The sequence below is a fragment of the Tinamus guttatus genome, unplaced genomic scaffold, assembly GCF_059628265.1.
Source record: "Tinamus guttatus ecotype Peru unplaced genomic scaffold, ASM5962826v1 Tinamus_guttatus_pri_ptg000287l, whole genome shotgun sequence".
Lineage (NCBI taxonomy): Eukaryota > Metazoa > Chordata > Aves > Tinamiformes > Tinamidae > Tinamus > Tinamus guttatus.
In genome coordinates, this window is record NW_028288821.1 from 4566369 (window position 1) to 4577033 (window position 10665).

General features: G+C 53.3%; 1 protein-coding gene across 1 annotated transcript; it reads left to right on the forward strand.

The window, feature by feature from the left end:
* The first annotated feature begins 5778 nt into the window (after positions 1 to 5778).
* On the forward strand, positions 5779 to 6802 carry LOC148594188 (G protein-coupled receptor 12-like). The gene has a single exon (XM_088527530.1). The coding sequence runs from the start codon at positions 5779 to 5781 to the stop codon at positions 6778 to 6780; it is 1002 nt and encodes a 333-aa protein (XP_088383656.1). The 3' UTR covers positions 6781 to 6802.
* The last annotated feature ends 3863 nt before the right edge of the window (positions 6803 to 10665 follow it).

Genomic DNA, 10665 nt, shown 5'->3' on the forward strand with positions numbered 1-10665 from the left:
TTGGAGCTATTGCATAAACCCAAAGTGCCCTCTTTCTGGAACAGAATCTGTTCAACATTTCACTCAATACCTAGTAAACTGATGCAACTAGCAATTGAATCTATGCTAACACACAGAAACAGCACTGATTGTGAAGGCTTAACCAAGGGAAGTATTATTTACATAACTAATCTAGTTGTTCTTAATCTTCAAGAGAATGATGTCAAAGAATGAAAAAAAAAAAAAAAAAAAAAAAAAACCTTGACATTACTGTGCTAAATGTTGCTCATCCTCCTTTGGTGATGCTTGTGTTGACCTGGGAATCGTAACCCCCTGAAAATGCTTCTGATTGTTTTACCTCTATAGGCCTTGCTTTACGGAGGAGAGTATGTTAGTCTTTTGAAGACTGAATTTAAGTAATTATCCGTTATGCGTGTATATATTATAACCTCAAGGATAACTAGAATGAAAGGACTAAGGGAGTTTGTAAGAAATCTCTGAAAACTTTGCTTAATTTTCTTTTCTGAAAAGTCCTGTTACTGTGCCAAAGTGTGTTGCAGCTGGCTCTAAACTTCCAGTGGAAAATACCATTTTTTTTTGCTTTCTTCAGTCTCGTTAGAGATCACAAGAGCTGTCTTCTGTGTGGTTGTGCCTACTCCAGCTGCCCCTACGTACACTAGTGCTTCTTGCTCCTGAGGACGTTTAACTTATGCAATTTTGTGGCTTGTACAGGATATAGAATATTATACCAAAATACTGTCCTCAGGAAAACAGCAGCTCACAAACAGTTTCTTGTGGTGTCTCTACGTACCTGTGTTCCCTTACCATGACCAGAAACATCTTGTTAGCAAGTAACTCCTCTCTTCAGAATACAAATTGGTCGTTATTGCCATGTTCCTGTAGGGTGCAGGTCCTGTTCTCGCTGCACATCTCCTCCTCCAGCAGATACAACGCGGAGGTTTGTTTTAATTACACAGAGTACTGTCGTTTGAAGAGGCATACTGAATAACAGCAAACCTTTTGTCATCTTGTTCCTACTGTGTGAAAATTGTTCTTGGCTAAGAGTCCTCTCCCCATGTTCGTGCACAAGTCATAAGTCCTCCCTTGTGGCGCCAACAGAAGTCTGTCATCAGTAAGTCTAGCAAAAAATAAAAAAGCACTGAGTTAAAAATAATCTAAACAGTAAATACAAAAATTAATGTAGTACACTAGACATGTATTTTGTATATCTGGCGTTACATTTTTACACATAAAATACCTGATTGAGAGAGAATATTGAAAGATATATACTATAGATTAAAAACTGTTAAAAGTGCACTTTTGCTACAGATTTATAAGGAAGCTAAAAGGAATTAAATTGGAAGAGAATGGTGTGATGTTACTTCTGTATAATAAATGACCCCACCTGTCTCCAATAAAGGTCATGGATGGTCAAAAGCACATGGCCCACCTGCTTTCCTTGGGTTTCAATCAGGAGCAGAAATAAAATAAGTGGTTAGTCAGCGGCTCTCCCTAGTTCCTCTCGGCATGTTGGCTGGCTGAGTGCTTCTGACTCGTAGATTTTTCGTGCGTAAAACCTCTGCGTAAGCAGTTGGAGATAAATAATTCAGCACTGCACGGGGAAGGGGGCGCTGGGAGAGCGAGGGGCGCTTGCCCAGCACCCGGACCCGGCACCTTCCCACCACCCGTGTTCCCAGCCTCCTCCTCCGCCCCTTTGCACTGCTGTTTCTGTTCCCTACTATTTCCTTTTCCCTTATCTCTTCTTTACCCCTGGCTGTTGGACTCTGTAAGTCTGATTTGGAACAAAAACACTTAAAACCGCAGATAGTGCTGCATGTTTGGAGCTTTTTAGGTTCATCGCAGGGCAGGGCTTCATTTCTGTGCCCAGCTGGTTGCTTTTCACCGACGTGCGGTTGTGTTTGTCTCGGTCGCTTCGGTCTCTGCCGGCGCGTGGAGCGGCGCGCGGGTGAGGAGCCCCCGTGCAGCAGGCACAGGCTGCTCCCCCTCCTGCAGATCCTCCTCTGTGCGGGGAGCTGCTGCCCTGCGCGCTGCAGAAACGGGGATGGGTTGTGAACGGGTGTCCGGACTGTTCCGGGTAGCAGCAGGAGCGTTTAATGTCACCGTGCCAGCTCGGTTTAGGATGTGTTCAAAACAAATCACGTTTGATTGGTACCAGAAAGAACACAGGCTAGCAAAGCCCCTGAGACAAGGAAAACCTTCCCGTTGCAGTCTCTGGCCTCCATCAGAAGGAAGCCATCCTCTGAAACACAACCAATTCCCCACATGTGAAGCCTTGCTGGTGTTTGCAGCCCACCTGAACCCATGTGTCTGCTTCCCTCTCCTGTTTGGCTGCCCCTGGCAGCTGCAGAGCGGGCTCAGATGCCTGTGGGACATAGTCCGGAGCATGTAAGGCTAAAAGGGCAGCAGTTACAGGGCTTCCTTCAAAAGGGCCCCAGTGGCTTGGGGACACCAAGCAAGGAGATTGTGGTGGTGGTGCTGCAGTGATGTGTAACGTGGCAATTCTGGCCCAAAATGAAGAGACTTGTCTGAAAACAGGACCCTGGCACTGGGCGGAGGTGAGGAAGCCGTTTCTTTTCCTTTCGTGGCTGTGGACACAAAGGAAAACAGGAGGTAGTTTTCAGTAGGAGTTAAGCAACTTCCACTGTAATTAAGTGGCCTAATTAGCACTCGAGTCATGCGTGTATTTCCCTTCGTGAGAAGTAGCCTACATACGCGGTGAGTCAGCAGTGCTGTAGAGCTGAAAACGGGGACGGGGTGGCTGTGATCCATGGTGCCTGAACTCCCGAAGCCGTGCAGGAAAGGAGGGATGCTCCGAAGGAGCCAGAAGGCACTGCGGTCACTCACAAAGCAGCTTGACCCCAAAGCTTGGATTTCCTGGGGAGACCTCGTCTTGCCTGCGTGGTATCACCTAGGTCTGAGTCAGATGAGCGCCGCAAAGGCCATTCCTTCGCCTCTACGCAATGCGTGGTTTGCAAGGTGCTTTGCCCAAGGATTGGGAAAAAATCCTGCTTGCAGCAGCGTCCGGAGAGCCAGGACTCTGGTTTCGGCAACGCAGCCCTGTCACTGGCAGCCGCTGGCTCTGCTTATCCCTGCTCCTCCCTGTGCGTGTTGAGGGGGCTGGAGCCCAGCTCTGCTCCCGGGCGAAGAATAAAGGGCCCTTTTTGTTTGTTTGTTTTGGGGTTTTTTTTGCCTTTGGGAAAGCTCCATCACGGCGAGCCCTGCTCGTGGCTGTGCCGCTCGCTCTCGCTCCTTGCAGCTCGCTGCGGCCGCGCTCCGTCCGCGCAGGCCGGCTGGGCCCGGCCCGGCCTCGCGAAGCGCGTGCTGGGAGCCCAAGGTGCCCTGGCTGCCAGAGAAACGTTGGGAGGCAGCGCCGTCCTGCACGGATCCACAGAGACGCCGGCCTTTTCCTCACGGCTCTTCCTCCCGCTTATATCTTCCCCCTTAAAAAAAAGCAACCAAAAAGAAACACCACAGAAAATCGGCCCCAATGGCTTCTCCGTCTTCTTCTTCCAAAGCCATGGAGCTGCTGGGGGATGACAGGTAGTCAGAGCCTCCCCAGGCTCGTCCTGTGCTTCCCGGGGGGTTATATATTCCTGCCCACATCCCTGATTGCTCATGGAGACTTTTTATGTCACACAAACATCCCCAAATTCTGATTCCAGCCCTCCAAGGAGCAGGCACTTTCTGGGAAATCTGCACTCAAAATCTTCCCAACCCAAAGCATCACCAGGACCCCAAACCATCGGAGCAGGGGTCTATGTGGCAGTGGCTGGAGGGGGGCCGTGCCCCCAGGGTGCCCCTGGGTTCATCCCTTGGGTGTCCATGCAGAGCCCCTCGCGTGGCCATTGACTCCTTCCCCTCCGTATGCAGCAGCTAAGGAGCTAAATAAAGCAGCTCTGCTGAGCGACCTGCTGGCAGGGGAAGCTGCTCAGGGGAGTCAATCAAACCTGCGCGCCCGCCTCCCCGCTCTCCCGCGCGGTGCGTAGTGAGCGTGAGCAGCAGCGAGTTCATTGAGCTGACGGGGCCGCCGTTCCTCCCGCCCCTGCCCATGCGGCTCGCGCCGCTGCCTTGTGTTGCGCCCAGGCTGGCCGAGTCACGCGGCCCCCTGCGCCAGGTAGATGATGATTCAATTCCCCTCGGACGGGCTGCGGCCGCTATTGGCAGCCAGAGGCTCCAAAGTGGGGCACTGGGTTTCCAAGAGAAGCGCCGACACAGCCCCAAATGTCTTTGCCGGGTTGGTGCTGAAAACTCTCCCTAGCAGCCCTCAGAGATCCAGCCTGGAGGACAGGGGGGATGAAGGAGTAAAGCTGGAGCATTACCAGTGCGAAAGGGGGAGAAGTTGTATCCGAAATAGCCCTAATCCGCAAGCTGAGCATCCTTGCTCAGAAAATCGAGCATCCTCCACGAGTCGCTGAACCGTTTGCGGCCACAAAAAACAGTGCCTTTGGGATTTCTTCAGAGGTCAATCCTTCTCTGAGTGGCTGGAATAGGGAAGGAGCAAAGGAGCAGCCTCCTCCTCAGGCATAGGAAGCCGTGGATGCTGCGGCAGCGCATCCGAGCGCATCCCCCCCGCCCCTGCTTCCCATCACCAGCTCCCTCAGCACAGGCGGTAAAAATAAACCGGGCGCTTTGTGAGCCGCGGGGCCTGGCTGGCGCCCAGCGCCACAGCCACGGAGCGCAGGTGCGAAGGGCGCCGACCTTGGGGCGGTTTGGCGGGCAGCGAGCGCATGAATGAGCGGCGGCGGGAGCGCGCCCGCGAGCCCGAGCGCGCGCTCCGGGTGCGCAGCCCCTCGTGCCGCTGGGCGTGCGTGTGGATGTGGAGCCGGGAGCAGCCTCGTTGTTATTCTGATCACAGCGTCTCTGATTCACAGCCTTGGATCATGAATATAAGTGAAGACTTTGACGTCAGAGTGGAGATTTATCAGCAGATCCAATGGGGCAGGAATATTAAGTGCAAGTCGGTACCAGCGCTCTGGCAGCCGTGTTAGCGATGCTCAGTGAGGAATGAGGCTCAGCGCCCTGCTCTGAAAGGACAGGGACGGAGGGAGGGGAAAAAACAGGCAACACAACGGAGGACGCAAGCTGATCCTCGAGCATTAAAGCAAGGTAGGACACAGAGGGGCGGCGGATGCGAGCGGGGGCCGGGGCTTGGCGCTTGCGGCACCTCGCAGCGCTCTGCAGCCGGCAGCAAGCAGCTTGCACCAGCATTTGGTGGAAGGGAGGGAGCGGGGAGAAAGTTGCCCTAGCCGGGCTGTAGCCGCTGCCCGCTCCTTGCCTCCCGCAGCATCCGGGGCTAGTATTTATTTTTATGCATGCAAAAAATAGAAAGAAAGAAAAAGAAAAAGGGAGAAAAAACAGAGAAAGGAAAGAACGCCACAGCAAAGGGCTGCGGGGTGGGGGCTGCCGCCTCCGTGCTATAAATAGGCGGCAAGGTGGCGCGGAAGGCGCGGGGGGAGCCGGGCTGCGGGAGCACCGGGACAGTGCGGGCGCAGGGAGCCGGGGCTGGGATGGGGATCAGACCGGGCTCCCCAATGGGGATTTTTTGGGAGGGGGGGTAAAAACGCACCCTGGGGTGGGCGTGGGGGATTAGGGGGTGATACGGGGAGGGGTTATCGAGGGAAGTTGAGCCAGGCTGGGGGGAGGCAGATGGGGATGCGCCCGGTGCGGAGGCCGGTCTGGGACCCGGAGCGGACCCCGTTGCGGGGTGGCCCGGAGGCTCTCCGCGCAGCGTGTCTCCCGTGCGCCCCTCACCGTGGCCTCGGTGCTCTCTCCGCAGCGATGCTGCGCGGCGCCGCCGCCATGGGGGAGCCGCAGGCGCAGCGGCTCGCGGCGCCCGGCAACGCGTCAGTGCCCAGCGCAGGGCCCTCGGTGGCACCGGGCGGCGACAACGGGGTGGCCGTGAGCCCCTGGGACATCGCGCTGTGCGCCACGGGCACGGCGGTGGCGGGCGAGAACGCGCTCGTGCTGGCCGTGCTCTTCTACACGCCGAGCCTGCGGGCGCCCATGTTCCTGCTCATCGGCAGCCTGGCCCTGGCCGACCTGCTCGCCGGGCTGGGGCTCGTGGCCAACTTCGCCGTGCGCTACCTGCTGCGGCCGCCCAGCGAGGCCGCGGAGCTGGGCGCTGCCGGGCTGCTCCTCGCCGCCTTCTCCGCCTCCGTGTGCAGCCTGCTGGCCATCACCGTGGACCGCTACCTGTCGCTGTACAACGCGCTCACGTACCACAGCGAGCGCACGCTGGGCTTCACGTGCGCCATGGTGCTGCTCATGTGGCTGCTGTGCCTCGGCGTGGGGCTGCTGCCGCTGCTGGGCTGGAACTGCCTGCGGGAGCCGAGCGCCTGCAGCATCCTGCGGCCCGTCACCAAGGACAACGCGGCCGTGCTGGCCGTCACCTTCCTGCTCCTCTTCGCCCTCATGATGCAGCTCTACCTGCAGATCTGCAAGATCGCCTTCCGGCACGCGCAGCAGATCGCCGTGCAGCACCAGTTCATCGCCACGGCACAGGCCACCTCCACGCGCAAAGGCCTCTCCACCCTCTCGCTCATCCTAGGCACCTTTGCCCTGTGCTGGATCCCCTTCGCCATCTACTCCCTGGTGGCTGATTCCAGCTACCCCGCGGTCTACACCTACTCACTGGCGCTGCCGGCCACCTGCAACTCCCTCATCAACCCCATCATCTACGCGTTCAGAAACCCCGACATCCAGAAGTCCCTGTGGCTGGCGTGCTGTGGCTGCGTCCCCTCCACGTTCTCGGCCAGACCAAGGACATCCAGCGATGTGTGAGGACTGAGCGCACAGCGGGACCCGCTCCCGCGCTCTCCTCCTCCTCCTCCTCCTTTTCCCCTTCGTTGTTATTGCTTCCTCCTTGGGAGGAGCCCCCCCAGCCAGCACATCTCGTTCCATGGGAAGATGTCCGTAAGGAAAGGAAAACAAGAGGGAAAAAAGGGGGAAAGAGAGAGAGAATAGAATGATAATGGTTTCCTTTAGAAATGTTATTTTCTTACACATTTTATTTTTTATTTAAAAACACAAAACACCAAAAAAAAAGGAAGACGAGAGGATCACCATACGTGCAGCGGCGTCGGTCTCGTGTTGGGGTAAGGAGCAGGGGGTGCCCCCCGGCCCCGCGCTCGGGTCTCGCTCGGCTATGCAACCCTGGGGGGCTCAGCGCCGCGGCAGCTCCGCGTGCCGGGGCGGCTGGATGGGGGACGTGGGGGCTTACACTGCCTCGGTGTTTCTTTGTGAAGCACTTTGAGAAGCTGAAAGGCACTTTAAGGCACCGCGCTCGCTGCTCGCTGCCGCGGGGGTGGCGGTGGGAATCCCGTTCCCCATGGGTGACAGTGACAGGGTGTGTGGGCGGGGGTCCCGCGTGTGGTTGGGTGCCCCGCGCGGGGCTCTCCTGCCTACCTCGGGGTGGGAGCGACGTGCGCCCCAGTCGCACCCACTTCCACGCTTGTCGTTTACAGGGGGTGGGATTTTGATCCAAAGACAGATCTGGGCTCACTGGGTCCCTGGAAGGAAGCCTATGGAATGACACGGATTATTCCGGACGCTCCTGGTTAAACTTGTTTTATTAGAGAAGCTACCGTAGCCTTGTGTTTCCCAATGCATCCTGTGCTGGGTGGCGTTAGTGAGACCGTGACGAAGTGTCCTTGATCTTGTGCTTTTTTTTTTTTTTGGCCAAGAAGTGGAACAGTGCATTAAAATAAACCCTCAGAGAGAAAGTCAGGAGAGGGCTCAGGGAGGCCCGGGAAGGGGTGGAGGCCAGTGGTTCTGCACGGCAGCGTGCCCGGGGTCCCAGGCACGTAGCTCTCCTTTGGAGATGACACTGTGCTCTCGAGCACCCAGAACACCCCGATTCTGCTCGATTCTGCAGTACCACGGGCAAAGCAGACCGAGGTTCCCATTAGCACAACCCGGCAGCATCGCTGCCACCAAACCACAGCAGGGGCACCGTGGCTCTTCAGACAGAGCTGTTCCTGCTGGGGGCTGTGGCAAACGCAAAGTGGCTTCATGTCTGTGCCCAGGTGCAGCCGCGTGTCCTCTCTGTGCAGTGAATGTCCCTGTGCTGCTCCTTGGAGCTGAGCGCGCGGAGGAGCCGCGGGGCTCCAAAGCACCATCCTCTGCTTCGCAGGGCGCCAGGCCCTCCTTTCCTCATTTCCTTTCTTTCTGAAGACCTTGGGCAGGGGCCGAAAGGCACAATGTTGAGTCAGTGTATATATATGCACACAAGTATATAGATATATATATTTATAAATATATATACACACAAGAGAATTATATATAGATTTTACATATATATATTTATACACACATATATAAAATACCTTTTCCCCATTCATCTCTTTTCTCTTGATTTCCATAACTGCAGCTAGATGCCTGCAGTTGCTCAGTGTGAAAACTCAATAGAGAGTTAATTTAAGCCATTTTTAAACCATCTTGTACGTTTTTGCAATGTTTTTATACAACCTGATCTAGAAGGCAGGAATTTGTTTCTCCGGGCAGCTCATTTTGTATTTTTAAATGAGATGTAGCATTAACCAATGAGCTCTAGAAAACCTTGGCATGGAGTCTTGCATTTTATTGTGTTTCCACTCAATTCCACATTTTTCTCATATACATATTTTGTCTTTTATTCAGCTTCCTCTGCTATTTTCATGAGCGGAAAGAGGGAAATGAAGGAAAATACACAGAAGTGAGGAAGGAGATGAAAGGAACTAATCTGTAGTGCTCAGCATTAAGGAAATTTCTGACTATTTTACTGCAACTTACTTGTGGGGAAGTTGATTGTTTCTTTAAAGAGCACTTTTCACCAAAAATAATTTTTAAATGCCATCAAATGCCATACAGCGGCAGTGGGTAAGGAGAGCTGCCCTACCTTAAGATCTTTGCCAACTCAGCAACGCTGTGCGCAGGGTGGGAAATCACTGATGTTTGGTATCTTTTGGTGCTGCCTTAGGGCACATTTAGGTACCCAGTATGGGCCCTGGTGTTGCACGTGGTTGTGCCGCCCTAGAGGGAAGCAGCTCCCTTGGACATCATGGTGCCCATGAGGTGCCATGTCTGTGTGGGGCACCCGCTCTCCAAGGAGACCTGTGGACAGCGGGTGGTTTCTCCAGCACAGAAAAAACTTTGTGCCATTCTGAGGATCTAAAACGTGGTGCAGGTGGCCAAGCAACCTCTCGTTTTTTACACACGGCACAAAAAAAGTGGAGCACTGGTCCCAAGCAATTACACTTGGTTTCTACCCAGACCTGAGCCTGTGACAGAGTTCAGCATAACCTGAGAAATGTGAATCTGCTTCCCATTAGTTGGCTGGGTAATCTTTTTTTACAAGTTTTCTGTCTGCCTTTTGCTGCTGTGAGTTTGGTGCAAGCAGAGCGTATGTATGAAATGCCTTCTGAGCTGGTGCGGGGTCAATGTGAGCTTGTGCATTTGTCCCTCTCCGAGGTTGCTTCAACAGAGGAATTAAAAAAGTAACAATCAAATGTATAAATTCTACCAATGAAATAGCTTAGATTTTTTTTCCCTCTCCATCTTGCTCAGCTTTGATTTTTGATGAGTGAAAGCACAGCTGCTCGGTTTGCTCTCCTTGTGGCCCAGCTCATCTCAGTAACCAGCAATTAAATATCTCGAGGGTCTCAGTCCAAATGTGGCAGTCACAATTCGCTCATCTCAAACAAAAACTTTTAACTGAATTTAGAATTTTTTTAAAAAGAGAGAGAAACCATTACTGTTCTCAATAGGTAATAAAATACCTCTTTCTTATAGAAGCATCTGATACTGGGAGTAAGAGGGTGGTCTTCAAAAAGCCTTTGATCTTGATTATTATTTGTATGAATGTATACTTACCAGCACTTGGTCCTTAGCAATTAATTAACAGTTCACTTTGAATTGTCAGGAATAACTGTTCGATACTGCTATGGTATGTCCTGCTATGGTGTGTCCTTGTAATGCCTTTCGCCCACACTAGATCATTCCTCTCGGTGAGGTAGTTGCGTTTCCAACCTGTTAGCTGTGGCCCAATACTTCTCTATCCCTGACTTCAAGGAGAGTGACTGAACCTGCCTCTGAGTCTAAGCCCACCCATGGGGCTGCAAAACAAATTCCATCCATCCTCACTTGCCAAATATTCCCTCTAGGGTATGATGATGGTGGCTTAGAAGCACAGAAAATTTGGGAAATGATCTTCAGATCATCCAAAAAATGTTAAAAGTGAAAGTACATGGGTTAAAATATGAGGTAGAGCTTGGTGATCTCTCTGGCTGGAAAGACTGAGGGAAAGAGTTGCTGTGTTCATAAATTCTGCTCAATGTCAAGCGTAGTTGTGTCTAGGCAAGGGTTATTGCCTACCAGTTTGAGCACCCCACCGCGGCCCGGACGAGGTGTCCGGCAGCACATTAACATATCAATAGGCACCAAAATCACAGACACGGTTTTATGACTTTATTGCAGGATCAGGGAGTTGGAAAACATCTGTGTTGTCCTAGAAAATGCTCTTTTTTTTTTCTTCCCAAATGCACAGTATTTCACCACTCCTACTGCAGCAAAGCTGGTCTTTGTCACTGGCAAAGCAAACGGCCCTTGCAGCTTGGGGCAGCCTGGCCTCTAGTGTCTGCCCTGCCCTGCCAGCTTGCCCGGCTCCGCGCTCGGACCGTGGGGCCAGGC